At 30.7% G+C, this 20,394-nt stretch overlaps 1 protein-coding gene and 1 long non-coding RNA gene across 6 annotated transcripts in view; both read left to right on the top strand.

The window, feature by feature from the left end:
* The window catches only part of LOC148624555 (guanine nucleotide exchange factor DBS-like), a 52,912-nt gene that overhangs the window by 13,950 nt on the left and 18,568 nt on the right, over positions 1-20,394 (top strand). For all 5 annotated transcript variants that reach the window (XM_088567227.1, XM_088567224.1, XM_088567225.1 and 2 more), the window contains exons 2-9: positions 768-851; positions 1,028-1,142; positions 2,437-2,527; positions 3,097-3,210; positions 3,629-3,745; positions 5,162-5,421; positions 8,042-8,156; positions 8,393-8,515. In XM_088567227.1, coding sequence (XP_088423353.1) covers positions 776-851; positions 1,028-1,142; positions 2,437-2,527; positions 3,097-3,210; positions 3,629-3,745; positions 5,162-5,421; positions 8,042-8,156; positions 8,393-8,515 — 1,011 coding nt within the window. In that variant the 5' untranslated portion in view covers positions 768-775. The remainder of the gene's footprint in view (positions 1-767; positions 852-1,027; positions 1,143-2,436; positions 2,528-3,096; positions 3,211-3,628; positions 3,746-5,161; positions 5,422-8,041; positions 8,157-8,392; positions 8,516-20,394) is intronic.
* LOC148624556 (uncharacterized) lies at positions 13,186-17,094 on the top strand. Its single transcript, XR_015919698.1, has 4 exons — positions 13,186-14,606; positions 14,940-14,980; positions 15,771-15,809; positions 16,241-17,094. It is a non-coding gene; the product is annotated as an uncharacterized LOC148624556 (long non-coding RNA).

Here is a 20,394-nt window from a genome sequence, read left to right as displayed (position 1 = left end):
ATCTAAAACAGATTTTGAAATTAGAAGTTGTATTTGCCATTTTATTGGACCAACCAACTAATGTTAGATGAAGAATGAAAGTGTAATATTTATAGTACTGTTTTATCAAGCAGGAGGAAATGTTATTACTTTGGACATTTATTTTCAAACTTGTTTAAGGAGGTAGATCTAGGGTAAGGGGCATAACTCTTGAAATCAGTGATATGTTTGTTTCATATGCTTTCCTTTGAAACAGAATGAAATCAGTCCAAGTTACTATGATGCTTACATGAGATTAATGTAAAATTGATGAATACAAACATTCCAATGATTTGTAAGAGTTGTGTCCCTTACCATAGGTCTACTTCCTTAAAATAAACTGTAGTGCTGTTACATTTATTTCATACCTATGCTTCAATGTGCAAAGATGCCTGTTTTGAGAATTGTACAAAATATGTTTTTATTCAAAGATGTTGCCCTATATTAGATTGGTGTATACATGTGCTACTTTCAATTTTTTTTTCAAAATATTACTTTGATGAGGAGCATATTATAGAGTCTCTTCGGACAAGAAATTATAACTATTCTAAATAGTTTGTTTAATCAGATTTTTTAAAATAACTGTATAACACAAACAGATTTTGATATTAGAAATTTTATTTGCATTTTTTATGGAAAACCAACTAATATCCCTACTAATTCAGGTTTTTGACAAAATGTTGGAGGTTAAGATAATTACTTTTCTCAATATTAAATTGAATACTTACTGAATCGTTTTTCATTTACAGGAGATGATATGGGAGAAGCAATCTGTCCGTATAGTGTCTTGGATGTGGCACCTTTACTCCAATGGAAATTTGCTTTTGTATCAGGTTAGTTGACTCCTTAACATACAAAAGTATTGATTTTTCTTATACTCAATACACTTAATTATAAAATAAGCTTCCAGATGCACTTTAAATATATCTGTTAAACCCATTTACTTAAATTGATAATGCATAAGATGATCCAATTACTATTATAGTTTTTGTGTTTGTTTTTTGACTAGGAGGCAAAGCTAGAAATGGAGCACCAATCCTGACAGTACCCGAGAACCCAGATCAAAAGGAGATATCAGAAGAAGAATATAAAAAGATAGTTTGTTACCTTTGTTGCGTTCCTCCGTAGGTATCATTTCATGTTTGGTATGACTGTTGTGTTCCTCCGTAGGTATCATTTCGTGTTTGGTATGACTGTTGTGTTCCTCTGTAGGTATCATTTCTTGTTTGGTATGACTGTTGTGTTCCTCCGTAGGTATCATTTCATGTTTGGTATGACTGTTGCATTCCTTCATAGGTATCATTTCGTGTTTGGTATGACTGTTGTGTTCCTCCATAGGTATCATTTCATGTTTGGTATGACTTGCATTCCTCCGTATGACTGTTGTGTTCCTCCGTAGGTATCATTTCATGTTTGGTATGACTGTTGCGTTCCTCCGTAGGTATCATTTCGTGTTTGGTATGACAACAAAGTATTCTAGTAGCCTGTGAATTAATTGTTGGTCCTTGAAGTTCAATTAGAATTTTTTTTCAACCTAGATTTATTGTTTCACCTTTGTGTCATGGAGAGGGAGACTTATTGTTTGCATTCACATTAAGATTTTATATCAAGTTTTATTATTAGGTTAGTTTAGTTTGAACCACTTGTGCTAGGTCAATCATATTTTAAGTTGCATTAGCATCACTACACCATGTCATACATATGCCTTTGCAGGCATGGTCTATTGGCTTTGAAATTTCTTGGTAAGGTTTTAATGTTAAGTTTTCAAATTTTGTCCATAAACATGAATCCTTTGTGCTTGGTCAATCATATTTGGTATACATCATTACTTCATAACTTTATATTAACAGCATTTCAGGAATTTCTGCCTCAGTAACTTTATCCTTGTCATAAACTGGTTCATATGGGTCATCACTCTGCTATAATCTGTTTCTTTATTTAATTATGTCAGACTTTTGTTGTCCCAAATACGGAATTTCTGGCCTCTGTATGTCTGGTTTTGCTTTCACCTTACTTTATATTACTGGAGTATATAGAGGTACATGTTTTGCGGCCAGTCGCAGCTTTTCCATTGGTGTTAGGGTTTACTCATCGTTCATTCATGGAAGACCCATGGGTAGCCTTGAGCTGACATTTTCTCTGAATATGTAGCTAAATAAATGTAGAAGGCAATAGCAAGACAATTTACCCCTTTGGAATATTGGAAGTTCAACTTTCAGTAATAAAATACAAAATTAAACTCTTTTCCCCATGCATATCTTCATTATGTGCAATAACATCCTAATTTTTTTCAAAGTGGTTACTTAAAATTGTGGGAGGAAATACATGTACCGGTAACTCATGCATATGTACCTGCAGTTCTGTTGCATTAAATGCATTGTATCTGATCATATTTGAATCTGTTTTATTTCATTTTAGATTACATGAAACAGAATTAGGGTTTGTTATTATCATAGATAGACGAAATCATAGCTGGGGAGATGTCAAAAGTTTATTGACAAAAATTAATGTAAGTTATGGTTATTAGTATAACAAGATAATGTATGATAATTAGCCTCTCCATAGCTAATCAGCTGATACACTATCAAGTATAGAAGTAAAGTGCCCTGAGGTGCATACCAGCTAGATTCAATAATGTGTATGCAATTTCACAGGCACAAATTCTTCTTTATAAGAATTTGATGGACAATTTTACTTTGAGATATCTTGATTTTGAATTTAGCAGCACACCATTTTTCTGCTTGTTCATGTTTGTTAATACAAGTAACTTCTGAGATGACTTGTCAAGACAAACTTCAGTATGAAAACCCACTTTCAACATGATAAAGCATGTAGATGAGAATTCTTTAACAGAGAGAATTTTTTACTGAATGTGCCAAAAGTTCAAAATTATGTATAAAAGTATTTGACCAGAACATTAGTTTTAAACACTGGCCTTTTGGTGGACATAACACTGTCAATAGTGGGCTGTAGTTCTGATATTTGTTTATTAATTACTATCATAGATTTTTCAATAGGCATGCATGTAACAAAAATTGTGATTTTGTTTTATCTTTATTGATGTTTACTTATTTCCAGAATTACTTTCCAAAGCACATCCAAGTTGTGTTTTTACTCCAACCAAAAGGATTTTTTCAGCGGGCATTTCAAGATATTAAGACTAAGTTCATCAAAGAAGAACTTGAGTATAAGGTAAAAACTATAAATAACCTCGTTCACATTTTATGAAAGACATTTTATTTCTCACCGTAACTGAATCATTGTCATTAATAGTTAGATACATGAATACAATCTAGTAGGTCTAATTTTGACAAGTATTTGAGTTATTCAAATACTTGTATGGTCTTTTATAAATTAACCACTGTAATGACCTTTCATGTTTTCTTTTTAATGGCCAATTTTTAACTGAAATAATTCTTGCATGTAGTAAATACCATGAATGTCAATCGCACAGTAGTAGTAATTGGAGAAATACTTGTGTTCCTTAGAAAATCATTTAAATGTGCTTTCTTACATTGGGCTCTCTGAAACTGCATGTTTTTGGATTTGAAAGCAGTAAGTTCATATTGAAGCATTTTATGTAGGCTGACTATTAACTTGTTCTTTACAGGTTATTCTGTACAGTGAACCTAAGGATCTGTTAGAACATGTGGATTCCAGTCAGCTGACAACAGAGATAGGAGGACAGTTGGTGTATGATCCTAATGAATGGACACAACATAGATCTGTAAGTTTTCCATAAAAGGCCTTTTTTTCAAATTGAAACAACTGAATGATGCTGAATTCTTGTGTACTTATCTTCACTTGGTATGATACTAAAATAGATTTCTTGATAGAGCTTAAGGGTGAGTGGTATTTATTTCTTGCAAGACACCCTTTGTGCAGCTCATTGAAGGTCAGGTGAATGAAGGTTTGGTCTGGTGAATACGCTTTTGTGGCTGATGGAAGTCATTGGACGTATTGGAAACATACACTTCATTTAGGTCACATCATGGTGACCACAACAGAACTTTTGAAATGACAAATTATATATCCTTGATCCTTGTCCCAGTAGTTTGTGTGTAAGTCCTTGAGCCCTACCTAGAATGTTAGTGTAATGGTTGCAATTTCTAAAAAAAGGTATGAATTGAGTGTCAAAAAATATTTACAAAAAGCAAATGTTTATATAGTGGTTCAACCTCTTTATGGTGTAACCTCCATACAGTGCAATCATTAATTTTGATTTTTTTGTAAGGAAGAACAAGTTTACTGCACATATTGATCATACACCATCAAAGTCAGGTCAAGAAGTGTTTCCTCACATATTTAAATCAGCTCAACATTCCATATATGGTATATTAGTCTTTTTATAAGTTCACCGTTGTGATGTACTGTACATCCTTGTATGCATTCAAAATTAAATTCATATTTTGATATTTGAGATTTTCAACCTACAATAAAATAAACAAAACTGATTAATGGTCTGCTATAAAGAGGCATTCCTCATTAAAATCAGATGATTATTAAATGCATGTATGACCAAGAATTTCATACTTGCATTGGAACTAGGTCCAACAAAAACAATTATGGTGACTGATGGTGACCCTTGTCATTCATCCATTTCTTAAGTAGGTCAAAATTTACAATCATGATGATTTTTCTTCAACATTTAATAGGTGTGTATCAAGGCTATGTGTATAGAAACAAAACATGTCCATCAATTGTTGTTTTTGAATTTTTATTGAAGTACTCCTACTGTATGAAATGTTTCACAAGAGAGAGTTTTTATAAACAGCATGTATCATCTACAGCAATTTTATTTTTTTTTTCATGTATTGCTCATAATTGAAAATAAAAATTATTATCTAATGTCTAATGTTCATTTTGTATTTTTGACTAAATTATGAAATAAATAAGATACTTGGTTAAATAAATCAGGGTTCTTAAACATTTTTAGTGGTAGTATTTCTTTTTATAATTCTTTGAGAAAATTTTATTCAGTTTAAGTATTAAGAAAATTCTCAGAACAAAAATAGAAATGTGGAAACATTACTGTGTACATTAAAGTACTATATCTTATTGTTTATCTTTCCTGAATGTCTTAAAGTCTCCTGTTTTCAGTGTCAAAATAAAATTAATGCTTTTATATATTGTTTTATGCCAGGCTGTTGAGAAGTTTTGTTCTAACACTGAAAAGACAGCTACAGCCATGACTCTACTGGTGAAGAAATATGGAGATACAGAAGTACCTAATACTGTTGAAGGAATGGAAAAACTCATCCATGACCATCTGCTGGGACGAACTGAAATGCTTGATGACCTTGAATCATCTGTAGCACATGGTCAGACATTACTGCAGTGTATAAAGGGAGATAATGAACATACTCCTCTCATTCATCAAACCCATGTCATCAATCTACAGAGGTCAAGTAACATTTTTTTTCTTTTATAAACACTTTCACAAAATGTAACTTTCTCTGGATTCTAGGTTAGTTTACAACTTGTACTAACTACAAGAAACAATTGACCTCTTAATGGCTGAAAGTGAGAAGTTTCATCTTGAAGTTAAAAGTTGTGACAGACTTTGTTGAACTGTTAAGTTAAATATCAAGTAAAAAGTGATTTCAACATATGTTAATATTTTCTACTTATTTTGTATTTAGGTTACTGTATAGGCTCACAGTTACTTTTTCTATATTCTGGGTTTATTTTGAGTTACTTCCCTTTGTCTTTTTTATAATTTAATGTAAAAAATAATTTCAATCTTTGTTAATATTTTCTACTTTTTTGTATTTACTATTTGTATGGATGTTATATGCTGGTGCATTTGTTTTTATCATCATATTCGTTCCTTTACCATAGTTATACCCCACACAACAAAGTTGGGAAGGGTGTAATGTTTTCAACCTGTCCGTCTGTCAGTCCATCATCAGTTTTCCGGAATTTTTTTCTAAACACTTGCAGATATTGACATGATTTTTAGTACAGAAATTCGACATGATAAGTTACAGGTCAAGTTTAACTTTTGTTCCGCTCAAATGATTTTTACCAAAATTATGGGCCTAGAATTTAGTGAAATTCACAGAAAAGTTTTCTGTTCTTTTTTTCTAAATGCTTGCAGATATTGACATTATGTTTGGTATATAAATTCACCATGATAAGTTACAAGTCAAGTTTATGTTTTGTTCCGCTCTGATGATTTTTACCAACATTATGGGCCTTAAACTTAGCAAAATTCACAGAAATAACAGTTTTCCTGACTTTTTTTCTTAACACTTGCAGATATTGACATGATTTTTTGGTTTATAAGTTCACATGATAAGTTACACGTCAAGTTTAACTTTCGTTCTGCTGTGATGATTTTTACTGAAATTACGGGTCTTGAACTCAGCAAAATAAACAAAAATAAGTTTTCCGGACTTTTTTCTAAACACTTCCAGATATTGACATGATTTTTTGGTATATAAGTCCACTATGATATGTTACAGGTCAAGTTTACGTTTCATTGTGCTATGATGATTTTTACCGAAATTACGGTCCTTAAACTTAGCAAAATTAAAAAAAAAAGTTTTCCAAACTTTTTTTCTAAACACTTGGGAGATATTGACATGATTTTTAGTACAGAAATTTCATAATTGGTTCAGCTACAATGATTTTTACCCAAATTACAGGCCTTGAACTCAGTTAAATTCACAGAAATAACCGTTTTTCGGACTTTTTATTTCCAAACACTTGCAGATTGACATGATTTTCGGTATGTAAGTTCACCATGATAAGTTACAGGTCAAGTGTATGTTTTGTTCTGCTATGATGATATTTACTAGAACTAACTAGAACTCAAAGAAATTACAGCCTGGAGTTTGAAACTACCATTCTGAGTAACAGAATTTAGTTAGAAGAAAAAGGTCTAAAGCCTAAAAAACGCTCTTATTCCTTTTTTATTGGGTCCTTCTACATGTTTTTCTCTTACAAACAAATTTACTAGAGTATCCAACATGGGGACACATGGGGTATGTGAACTAAGTTTCTTTAATTTGGGTCCATTTTGAGTTACTTCTTTTTGTCTTTTAAAATTTTTCATAAAAACAGGTATTGTAGAACTGGACAGTTGAATGACATATAAAAAGTAATTTCAATTTTTCTTAACATGTAAGACTTTTCAGCTCAAGTGTCCCAAAGGGCCATGTGAGCTATTGCCATCACTTGGCCTCCACTGTTGTCATCGTTGTTGTTAACAATTTTAAAACTCTACTCCTTTGAAAGTACTTGACCAACTAGAACCAAACTTGGTATTAATGTTCCTTAGGGTAGTCTGCATTGAATATTTGTATGGATTTTTGATCTGTCAAAAAATATGGCCTCCATTACTTAAAATAGGGTCAGACAGAAGCTTTTTGTATGTACACATGTATCTCCAAAACCATTAGGTTTATCAAAATTCTTACTTGGGTAAGTGTTCAGCATGATGAGATCTATCTGTGTCAATTTTTCATTTAAATCTGTGTTGCCATGTTGGAGTTATTGCCTTATTTTGACATTCATTTCTGCTGTTTTTACTTTAAAAAAAATCTTCTCCTCTGATACTACTAGACCAATTAGAACCAAACTTGCTCCTTTATGACATCATTTTGCTATTTTTAATGTTATAAAAAATTTCCCCGTCAAAAAGAATTCAATGAAAATTGATTTGATTGTACCGTAGGTTTGCGCATTAAGAATTTTTATCCAAGAAAAGAAAGCCACTTTTACAAAAAATATTATTTGCTTTATCAAGTTAGGTGAATGATTCAAGCTCATTAGAGCCTTTAGTTTCATATTTACTACTTTTGCCATCTGTTCTTTTCTCTTTGTCTGGGTTTATTTTGAGTTACTTCCCTTTGTCTTGATAAAATACTAAATGTTTAAAAATTGCTAAAATCTTTGTTCACAACAATAGAATATATCTTCATGAGGAAACTCAGTATATGCTTACTGGTACCTCATGATGTTGCACCAGAATCTCTTTTTTACATTTCCTTGAATTTTTATACTTGGTTGGTTGCAGGTTACTTGTACAGCTTGAAGAGACAAAAACTAACTTTAATGGATTTTGGGAGAAACATGAGAGGAGATTGAATTATACGTTGCAACTTAGAAAATTTGAGGATGAATTCAAACTGGTTTGTGTTTATTTGTTGTATAATTAAATGCATACTGCAAGTATTGTGAAAACTAGACACTCATAAAAATGTTTAGAACTTCTATAATAATATACATCTCTATACTAATCTTTTAAAGATGATTTTAAAAAAAAAGCCTTTGTGTAATTTGAATAAAAAGTCACTTTTGAAATGCACACAGATCGCAGTTTTACCACCTAATTTCAATTCGTTTTTCAAATGTTTTTCATCTATAGTTTCAGTTCACTATTGGTGAGAGATTAAAATGGTTGGAAGATAAGTTATCAGAAGTTGGGGAATCTGTAGCTCAAGTGGAAGCCCTAATCAAAGAATTTGAAGAGTTTGAAGTCACTTCTGAGGTAAGGTTTCTGATGATAAAGGACTTGTCTCAAATGCTTCAGTGTTCATGCTAAAAAATTACAAAATAAACTAAAAGGAAAATAGACTTTTATGTGTATTACTGTGAAGAAAAGCTTTGAAATGTCTACTATCCATTTAATACTTATACATTTACTATTTTGTTCAAGATCTTTACAAATTAAATGAGCCAAAATGAAAGATGACACACTTCATCAGTATTTATTTGTGAAAATTATATTTCATTAATTCAAGTTTTTGTTGTTGTATCATTGATATATGATATAAGACTGTTAGTGGTTGATATTACTTTATTCTTATGATAGCCTATAAAATGTAGTTTTTTTTTTCCTTTGCTCTGTAGTAGCCAGAGTATATGATTTTACCAGTGTCCTTTGTTCGGTCATTCCTGAATACATTTTTTTTGTTACAAAATTCTCAGCTTCTTTAAATCACAGGTTGTTGATATTTTTTACCAAGCTTTATATGGGTATACTAAATCCTGGAATATGTCTTTGTACTAGTGTGACATCTAGTTCCTGTATGCCGAAAAGTAGGGGGTATCACTATTGAGCTGTTGCTCACAGTTTTCTTGTTTGTACTGATTGATGGTCTATACTTGGTTAAAAACCTATAGTTGATAGCCATGACATGGTGCCAACATTACCCCTGATAATAATCTATACTGAAATGTATTAGACCATCTAAAGTTTATGGAATATTATCTTGATGGAAATTAGCTGCATTTTACAGACAATTAAGCATTTAATAGACTATAATGATTATATCAAACCCTTGTGCAACCAAGCCTTGTCAATAATCAACTGACCTATTAATGATTTTCTAATCCTTATATTGGTGCAATATATATATAGTCTGCAGCTGTTTGTCTGTCTGTCTGTCTGTTAGCTGCCACTAGTTGACTGGGACACTCCATCAAACTAGGTAGAACAGGTCATGGTTAGCTAATAATGAGAATCTATGCTGAATTGTGATTTGTAATTTTTGGTTTATAGTAGAGTTTTGCTACTAATCAATAATACATGTTTTGAATTGTACAGATCAACAAGGTAACAGTAATCAAACATACACAAACCTTAGTAGTTTTGCCATATTCCAATCGAAATTTAAGGACCACCCAATCTTTCTAAAAAAGGTTTAGTACTGCTACATCCTCCCTCTGTAGAAAATAGTGCAGTCTTGAAAGATTATATGCGCTGGTAATTATGGAAAGTCTGGATTTTAAACATTTTATCTATTTTTTTTTTGTCTGGAAAGATTAGAGAAGAATTTTAAGTGCTCCTGACCTTCATTGTATTGTTAATCTGACCCAGTCAGGTTTTTATCTCTTGTTATCACTTAGGGAAATAAAGTGTATACTGGGATTATCTAAATAGGGTGGCTATTAAACATTAAACAGTAGGACTGTTTAATGTTATTGTTTTATAGGGTGGTTACACCTGGTGAGGTAAAATAGGGAAATCTTCCTTTTTTAAGTCTTGATTGAATTATGATAATTGTGTGAAAGTAATATCTATTTTGTGCAACAGATGGTAGAATTGTATAGTATATCTTTTGAAATATATATTGTGACTTTGAGGGTTTCTATCTTGGAAATTTGGAAGTTTAGAACTTATTGATTTGACAAATTGATATTACTTGTGAATGATTTATGCAATGTATCCATCTGTTAATATTTGTCTTGAAGATGTTGATTATCAACTAATTGAAATATTATAAAGAATATTTTCTGTACTGAATGTGAATGTGTTAGTCGTCAAGATTATTTCCTGAGCCTATGGTCAATGGAAGTTAAACGTTTTGTTGTGTATTGTTTTCACATAAAAGAAAATTGATTTATAATACAGAATTATTGGATTTTTCATAAAGTTGTTCAAGAAAAGTTAGGACTAAATCAATGGGAGTCTACCAGGTTCTTGTTTTAATTGATAATCAATATATGTCCATTATCTGCTACAAACATTAGAAAATACCTGTATGCTCAGGTGTAAACTGAGGTAACATCTTACTGACATGCAGGTAAAGTGCTGGAAATATTCTTACAGGGAGTTGTGAATAATATTGGCCAAACAAGTGATCCATTTTTGATTGTATTTATCAAAAATGCTTGAGTATCCTGAAAACATGCCAACAATAGAAGAGATTTCGTGTGGAAATTAATCATTTAATCTCATTATTCAATTAAAAGTATACTCTTATTGGGATCAGTTTAAAGTGATTCATAGACTCACGCCTGGGAAAATATTCAAGGAAATGAAAAGGAAATTAACTATGGATGAATTTGATGAGATATGTACTGGAGATAGGATTTTATTCTGCTCTAAATATTCTGCTGACAATGTTCCTCAACAATCTTCGGTAAGTGGAAAGTTGTTTTGAGTTATCTCCCTTTTAATATATTTTCTTACATGAACTGCAAGCTTGAGGGCAAATTATTTATTTAGTTCAACTTGAATTGTGTAAGCAATTTATTATAAAACTGTATATAGGGTATACATGTATGTATAAGTTATTTCATTAATTTAAAAGGATAATTAAAATTAATAATTCTTGAACAATGTTATTGAAACTATTGAAGAAAGTATTTTGCTTGTTTGGTAAAATGTAAAAAATAAAGTAAACTTGTTCTTCACAGTTTGGTGAAAATTACTAAGGTTATACATTTTAAATGAATTACAGTTGTGATAGATTATGTTTGGTGTCAATGATCATCAGTCAGAAAGTAGCTGGAATGAATATGTTTTATGTTTGTTAAAATTGTGATTTTTATCATAGCAAATTAATATGCTCTTTATATTCGATCTACAATATTTGTAGATTTATCTGGTAGAATTCAGATGATACTGAACATCTATATTTATTATGATAGAGACAGACAAAATAAGTCTGAATTTATGTACAGATCTAGAGGCAGTTATGTAGAAGATTTCTAGAGATTTTGCAGAACTGTCTATGAAATACTTCTATTACTGAAAAAAGTATTGGTGGTCACCATGGGGTTAGTTATTATACAAAAACTATAAGGAATTATAAACTTTACCTAGGCACAAAAAAGCTTATAGTACTATCAACACACTATGTCACAGCTTGAACAATGACATAATTTTGAAAGAACACAATGATTGAAAATCCTATTAGGTTTTAAGTCATGATCTGTTTTTCCACCTGCATTAAAGTCTTTGTCAAGTATACCAAACAAAACTACTATTTTATGGTGTTTTTATAGAAGCTCATTTGTTTTCATGTTAGAAATATGTGAACAATGCCTTTTGAGATATTTTGGCCCTGACTTAATACAATATTTCTTAATTCATCTGATATCAGTAGGTTTACTTGCTGCTTGGTTTTATGATGCCTTGTATACTACCTGTGTCCATTTGAGTTATTAAATTCTTCAAGAGGGGTACTTTGTTGGGTTATTTTAATTAAATTTTGTTTGTTTGTTGGTCTTGCCTAACTAATATTTTGACATAGGAAAGGTACTGATTATTGTGTATATAGTTTGTGACTTTCACTACAAAATGTGTCATTTAATGGTCACGACATCTTAAAATATATAGTTTTCTAGAATTTTTTTCTCAAAACAATTGTTAGACATTCAAAATTTTTCAATGCAGTTTTGTTCCTTGAAAATGCATTAATATTATAAAAGTTAGTGTATTCTGTATGTGTGCTGTGTTATTTTGTATACTGGTCCATGGAATGCAATAAAGCCTTTAGGCAGCCTTATATATTGACTGAATATTTTATATGTGCCAAATGAATTACTTAAAAAGTACTACCATAGCTCATTTAACTAAGTAAAAATGTTTTAAAAGGGTTTAATATCTTTTGTGAGACACTGCAAGGTAAAAATCATGTCACAACTTGATCAACTGTGGATGTTCATTATGAGTTACATTTAAATGAACAATACTGTTCCTCTGTAGAATTTTAATTACACAATGGAAGATTACCGATTTTTTGGAAGTTTAATTTTTCATATGGTCCTATCTTTGACAAAGATAACAGTAAAGTTTCTATTGTGTTTGGGCATGCCAGCATTATGCATGGATACTGATATCAGTTCATATTGAATTTTTGTCAGAAGGTTATACAGCCAGCAGAATAGGACAATACTAGAGCAATGGATGTTGATCTTAACAAAGGCTCTGGTGGTTTCAATGTGACAATTTCTGTATAACAGGACAAGCATATAATTCTTTTGTTTTGGAAGCTATTTTGGAGGTTTGATTTTTAAAGTTTTTAGAAGTTTCTTCGATGTTTTTTTCACTTCTAATCAGTTCATGGAATCAGTTCATAGTGTGGATAAAAAGTTGGATAGTTTTCCTCCCATGAAGTTGAAAAATTGAATCTTTGTAATACAGTGAGGTTATGTTTAGAAAGTTGGAATTATGACAAAAAATGGTTAACAAATAAGTTTAACCTTCCCTTTAAACAACATTATGACATGAGATTTGAAAATTAATACTTAATGTGACGGTGTTTAACATGTAACGCTTGTATGAACAGCCTAATAAGATATCTATTTGACTTTTAACAATTACTGGTACATGTAGAGAACATAATTGCCTTTAAGGAGTATGGGTTGTCAAAAGACTATCTACAGTCTACTTTGGCAATTAGCTAATAGAAGGATATTTCAGTAAATATGTATATTACAGTATGAACTGGGTGAAATGGACATGATTAAGATTTTATCAAGAATTGATCTGTGGATGATAAATTGGTGACAGTTTTGGATGTTTTGGACTCACTAATTAATGTGATGACAACATAATGTTATGTTCCGCAGTCTGTGTGGTCACATTTCAATATATGGCATTTTCTTAAATTGATAAAAAAAGGACTTCAATTTCACTGGATCATTTGAAAGCTGGTTTTATTTGCTAAAACTAGTACACTGTACATGTAAATTAGAACATAATTGCATTTGCCAATTTCAAGTATTTTTTTGTATGGAAGGAATAAAAGCATTTGAAAATTGAAATTCACGGAGGATTGTTGAAAGCTATTGTTATTGATTAAGAGAGAATTAACAGTGTTAGATATGGCTTAAAGATGTCTGAATATGATAATTGTTTTCTTTTGAATATTTAAATGGAAATCTGGAGTAGTTGTGAGTGGTAGGAATAAATGGAGGAGCTTCTTAGATTTAATTTTACCATTCATTTAGTGATTAATTGTTATTTAGTGAGAATTGTGTTACTTTGTTTGGGTTTTAGTAAAATACTCGAGATTAAACATGTACTGATAACATTCACAAGAAACTACCATCGATATTATTAATTGTGTTCTTTGCCAAGAGGCTAGTATAGATAAATAATTGTCATACTTGTTACTTTTTCAATTTGACAAGCTTACACCTTTGCTAGCAGGGGTAGTTCATGTCAACTAAAAGAAAATGATTAATTTTGTGATTATTTGAATAGATGTTTGTGTAATGTACAGGTGATCAGAGATAGTTTGGTATCAATGACTTCCTATTGTTTGCTATACAGAAGGTATCTTGTTCTTGATACAGTTATCACTGGTAAAGACAATATCATGATACCATCACAATTCTCCATTGGATGATACAAGAGCAACAAAGATTAAACGAGGAAATTGGTGAATTGGATACTATATCAGTGGCATGTACTTGTTTTTTTTGGTGATGAAGTGAATTAGAGAGGCATTTATATAATGCTGCATTGTTGCATTCTAAGTGTGTAAAAAAAACATTTTTCTTTTCCTATGATAATTTAATTTTTAGTAACAAAGGAGCTAGTATCATTCAATACTGCAGCGGATATTGTGGTTTAATTTGATTTAAATGATTCAGCTACCCGTTTTTTACATTCAATGGGTAAAAAGGAAGAAAAATTAAACCGATTGACTTGTGTTAGAATAGTGCCTAACACACCTGAGTTGTATGAATGAACAATTTTAATGTCATTTTGTTTGTCAAGTGCTAATCACATCCGCTCGGAATAATACTATCGTTCAATATACCTTTAAATCAACAAGATGCCGTTGTATCGTAGATGGCGTTGGTCAACTTCCTGTATGCCTAACTTGTACCCTGTTCAGGTAAGAATGGATTTTGTCAACAAAAGAACTTACTGATGTAAAGTTATGACAAATTAAATGGTGCTCATCCAGGGGTTGAAAGTTTCACAACAAATTCCTTTTGTAGGTTTTTGCTTTTCCAACTGAAACTGATTCAGTGATTGTATTATATATGAACTTGAGTTTAAGGTAATATGCAAAATTATAATCTTAGGAATACTGATTTGTTTTTTTAAATAGAAAGTTTCCTTCAAGAACCTCTGACAGGAAATACAATCTAAGCGTTGGTTTTCTAGATGTATTGGCATTTTACAATTATACCTTAAATTGATAGTATATTTTCTCTAACACCAGGATATCAGTGATTTCATTGGATTAATGATGAACCCAATAAGGTATGATCTTACTCATGAAATGACTTACTGCAGTTTTGCATTGTGTAAATAAAGTTAAAAAAGCAGACTGAAAAAAAAATCAATTTATGTTTGCTATTAATTCGTTGATTATTTTTTTTTAATTTAATGTTTATTGACAGAATTAAATTGCAAAAATTGATTATTACCAGAAAAGAAAGCTCAGATTTTATTGATGAATGAAAGATCCTTGCAAGCATGTATAACAAGTAACTGGGCTTTGGTTCCTTGTACAGTTTGCAGCATATACAATTAAATATCTTGCATTATTAAGAATCTAGGTTTAAGTCTCCCCTGGCAGTATTCAGGTGTACAATTCTGTAGTGGTATTTTCTTGCTCTAGACATCTCAGTTAATTTTATCCAAGCCTTACATTATATATTGAAGCTATGAAACATTACCTGATTTTTTTCTAAAATCTTCTTTTTTTATTTGGTTAAACTTCAGTAATTCTACCCAGAAATACAGAAACTTTACATGGATAAATATGAATAAGGAAGAGACATTGGTTTCATTAGAATATAGAATTTATTTTTTCACTTCCTAACTACAAGGGAAACTTTGAATCAGTGTTTATAGAATGTTTTTTTCCATGTTAATGGTTTGAAGTTGTACACTTCTGTGTAATTCATGGTAATTATTTAACATAATTTATGATTTGGTTCTGTTGTATCTTATTTTTTTTTTTTTTTTTTGTATTGCCTGCTTTTCGGGAGGTGTATATCGGTCATGGTATCTGTCCATTCATCCATCTACAACTTTTCCGTTACAGTTTTCCCTGCAGTTATCACAGCCACTTGACATTTTATAGGTATGACCTATAGTGAGATTCCATTTTGATTTCAGACTTAATTGATATCGACTTCTGGTTTGAGGACTTTGTTTATATTTTGACCATGTGTTTAATAGGTAGTGAGCAAGGAGTGTGTGTGTGTGTGGGGGAGGTATTCTTTAGTGAGCTTTGCACACAGATTTTCAAGTTTTTTTTCTGTTTTGAGGGTTATTGCCTACTATATTTCAATAAAAAAATAAAGACACTATATCATACAATTTTTATACTTCTTTATTGATTAAAAATTTTAACATTGTTGAATATACTCAGTTTCCTCGCAGATAAAATAAATTCTCTCTCTTTCGATTAGTAGGTATTTCATGTAAATTAGATTTGGAATATAAACCCTGCTCAATGTTTCTGAACCCAAGAAATTAGTATTCACTCTTTTTTTTTGCTACATGCTGCAGACTGTACAGAAAAAAGACATGAAATACCAACTGGGAGTATAAGAAGGAAGGATGTGCAAGGGTAGAGGGAGGAGTAGGAACTGCTTATTCCCAAGCTATCCCCACATAGAAGTTTATATCATTTTTATATTGACATTGGTACCCACTGTACAAAGCAGATCAATAGATTATCTTATGGAAGACTTCGATTAATTCTTCAGTGTTAATTGTATGAATACTATAGAAATAAAGTCAAATTCACTCTATACAGTTCATCTCTTAGAATTCTGAACAGCTAATAGATTGAATTATTGGTTTGTTTCAATATTGAATGAGTTATATTACACAACCACAATCAAATACATATCTAACAAGTACTGTTTTCTTCAGGTAGGTAGGAACTCTAGTGTCCTATTCAGAAATAAATTATACTCTGAAGATGACCTTTGCCGAGAGAGGAAACAATGAAGTCTCCTTAAACTTTTCTTCTTGTCCACTTTTCTAAATAATCTTTGCCTTGAACTATTTAAATCCTTTCTGCTGAAGAGGTAAAGTATACTATAGGATTATGATATATGGTCGTCCTAAGCATGAATGAACATGATAAGAATGATATACAAAAACCAACAAAACCTTTCTTTGGTTAAAAGTCAATGCAGAAAATGTTTTACCATCCCACTCAATCTTTGATATATAAAGTTCTCAAATGTAGACTTTAGATCAATAATAGGCCGTCCTGACAAGATAAATTGAAACGGTTAATGTTTGTTTGACAAGCTGAGGATAACTGGAGAAAGTTTGACGTAATTTTTTAATGTGTTTTGGTTGACCATTATGTATATGTTTTTGCTGGGAGTGTGGCTGTGGTTTTAAATTTTGTAATGTTTTTGGATTTAATCCTTGTAAGTACATGTGTTTATATATATATATATATATCTGTTTTGGTAATTGAGAAGTCTTTCTATATAATTGGTGTGATTTCATTATTTTGACGAAGGTAAATTGCTCTGAAATATCTTTACTGTAAGGAACAATGCTTTAATTTACTGCTCTCTTTGAAATGTCAAATACTGTAACCTCAGTAAAAAATAGTTTAACAATGTGAGTACAATATTTGCTTCTGTTCAATTTAACATGTGTTTATTTATTTATATTTTTGGGGGTGTTGTTGAAACATGTTTCTCAGAATTTTTATAGTGGTTTATGTTTTACATAGTTTGGTTAAACAATACTTGAATGTCAAGCCTTGGTTTCATAAAACAAATCACAGATTCCTCTAACTCCTTGACTTTTTCATCAAATCTTTAATTTCAAGTGATGTAGTTAGTTAAAATTTGAGTATAGAGTATTTGATGAAAATCTCAATTTGACTTTCAGTAATGTTGTACCTTTGTAATAATTAACATCACTATTACGAAATAAAGCCTTCAGTTGATACAAATTGAGAAACTAAATAAAGCAGTGCTACCATCATTCAGACTGTAAGATTTTGCATCTGAGATTAAAAAAAAAAATTATTGTTGTGTTTGGATCATTGTGCACTAAAAATTATGAATATCTTGGCGATTCTTTCTATTGTGAAAGTTTATTCTAGGGAAACTTACATAAATTTCAATCCTCTAGCTCACTTGAGACCATTGTTTTGTCTAATGATAAATATTACTCATCAGTCTATCCCCAAAGGCTTCTAGGACCTTACTTATACATACAAGACACAACTTCAGTGCATTTTGCCTTTTCCCACATTTGATAATGGTTTATTACCTATAGTTGTTGGCCATATAATGAAATGCAGTGCCTAGGGCTGTAGTAAATGGTATAGTTACATTTTGACAAATTACCTAATAACTTGTGTCTTCTAAATCAAAGTTATACAGATTTCCATTATTAGGTTATTTTATACCTGTTCACTCTAAAACATTGATAGTGTAGCCATGAAAATTTTATGTTTTCATCATATTATATGACAGTTTAATGAAAAAATGATCGGACTTTTTAAGACTTAGATTACATGAAAGAATACTATATTTCATTAATATATTTATGTCCACATAAAACCTCTTATTTTAATTATATTGATATCAAATTTTTTTTTATGATTCTAGAATGAACGTTCAACAAAATCAATGCTTCAGTATATTTTAAACATGTATTATAACAACTTACTCAGTTGACCAGAGATGGTAAATTGAAGATTTTCAACATGTAAGCTTTATCATGCATGTTAAAACATCAATTTAACCATGGAAAATGGAGAAATAGTTTAGATAAATAACAGGCTGAAGTAGAATCGGTTTCTCCCATGAAATATATGGAAAACTTGAAAAATGTAAAATGGTGGGAAACTTCTTGCAGAAATTCAGTCACCACCTGGATAAAAAATTTCTTGCATTTTCAATCACTGATTTAAAATGGGAGAATAAACTATCTGTGTCAGCCATTCTACCGTATCATTGTAATATTTACTTTAATTTGTTTGTTGGTAAAATTCTGTATTTAGTATCATAATCCTACAATATTGTTTGTTCTAGTGATTACATGAACTTTCTCCTTTGATCTTTAAACCAGTACACTTATTGGAAGAGACCCAAATTAATATAACACCTCTAAGGAACTTAAGCCTAAATACTGTTAAAATTATTTATTGACTTGAAATGAGATTTAAATTATTTTACAGTACATAATACAAGATTTGATTTCGATGTAGTTGTTGTTCCTACAGTTTTTGGGTTATTAGTGTTCATTTTTTTCTCAGTATTATTTTGTGTTTTGTCTTATTACATGTAGTATATTTCAGTCAATGTAAATAGAAAATTTTTCACTATTAATAACTGTATCACATAAATTGTATTTTAACTCTTTTTTCAAACATCTAAAGTGCCCCCCTTTATGCTTTATATCATCAATAATGCAAGAATGAAAGAATAGAATCATTATATCCATTTTTCCGGTCTTATTTCCTTACAGCCATATTTCTTCAAAATTAGATAGTAAATATCTGTATTAAAAATATCAGGGTTTTTTTTTGTGAATTTTCTCTTGTAATAAAAATTTACTTCCTCTTAGCTTTCAGCTTTACTCATTGGTTTCTGTTTTCTACATTTAGGATTATTGGCACTTCTTATACTACAGCCTGGATTTTAATTGAACCTGTTTCTTGTATGTAACCATTTAAATGCAAGGTTTCGCAAGCTGATAAAATCAGAGCTCCAGATATAACATCATTGAGTGAAATGGAAATATTTCAAAGTAGACTTTGCATTACATTGAAAAGTGCTTTAAATTGCAATGATAGGATAAAATTTCATTTGCTTTTATAAATGTGAAAATTTTGATAGATAAATGCTAAATATTCATCCTTTTTTGTAATTTTTGTTCCTGTGAATATTGACTTTTTATAATGGAAAATGTTAGCAACATGACATCAGATGCTAATACAACTATAAATTGACACAATATTGCTGAGCTCATATGGCAACACATAATAAGGTGCTAAAATAAGAAGATATGATTACGCATTGAATTGATTGGTTTACTCTAGCAGGTCAAAACTCTGCTAGAAAGGTAACATATTATTTTGTATATATTGACAGGTTGTTACTTAATTTTGCCCAAAGGAAGAACACTGTTACCACAATTCTGAATGAAATGTCAGTGTGAGGTCACATTCCTGGGCTCTTGTGGTCACTGCTAGGCCAAAGATGGCCTATTGATATACTATCTGTATAAGTTCATTTAATACTTAGTTTATCTTAATAAATTTGATGTTATTTATATCAAGATCAGAATTCTTGTCAAAGAGAATAAATGCATAAGATTAGTGTTTCTTTCCAATTTTTACAGGCTTTCTACATCAAAAGAAATTTGTCACCCTGTTGTAGTATAACAGTCCCCTTGAATTTTATAGATTTAAACTGAGCATCTTTTTTTATTTCAAATACATTGAACTATATTTGCATTCTGCAAAGACCACACAAACTTAAAATATTGATTGAATGTAGTGCTTTGTACTTATCCTGCTGACCGAATGCAGGGTTTGACACTAACAGTAGTCCGGTAGTCCTGTGCCTACCTAATTTTTGAGAGAACTACCTTAAAATTCTTAATTGGTAGTCCTTTGGGCTACTTGAATTTATTCTTAAAATTTTATTAGTCCTGAGGACAGGACTGCAAAA

This window comes from Perna viridis, chromosome 2 (assembly GCF_037379345.1).
Source record: "Perna viridis isolate PV_CMFRI_1.1 ecotype Kerala chromosome 2, ASM3737934v1, whole genome shotgun sequence".
Taxonomy (NCBI): Eukaryota; Metazoa; Mollusca; class Bivalvia; order Mytilida; family Mytilidae; genus Perna; species Perna viridis.
This window is presented reverse-complemented; position numbering and strand designations above follow the sequence as displayed.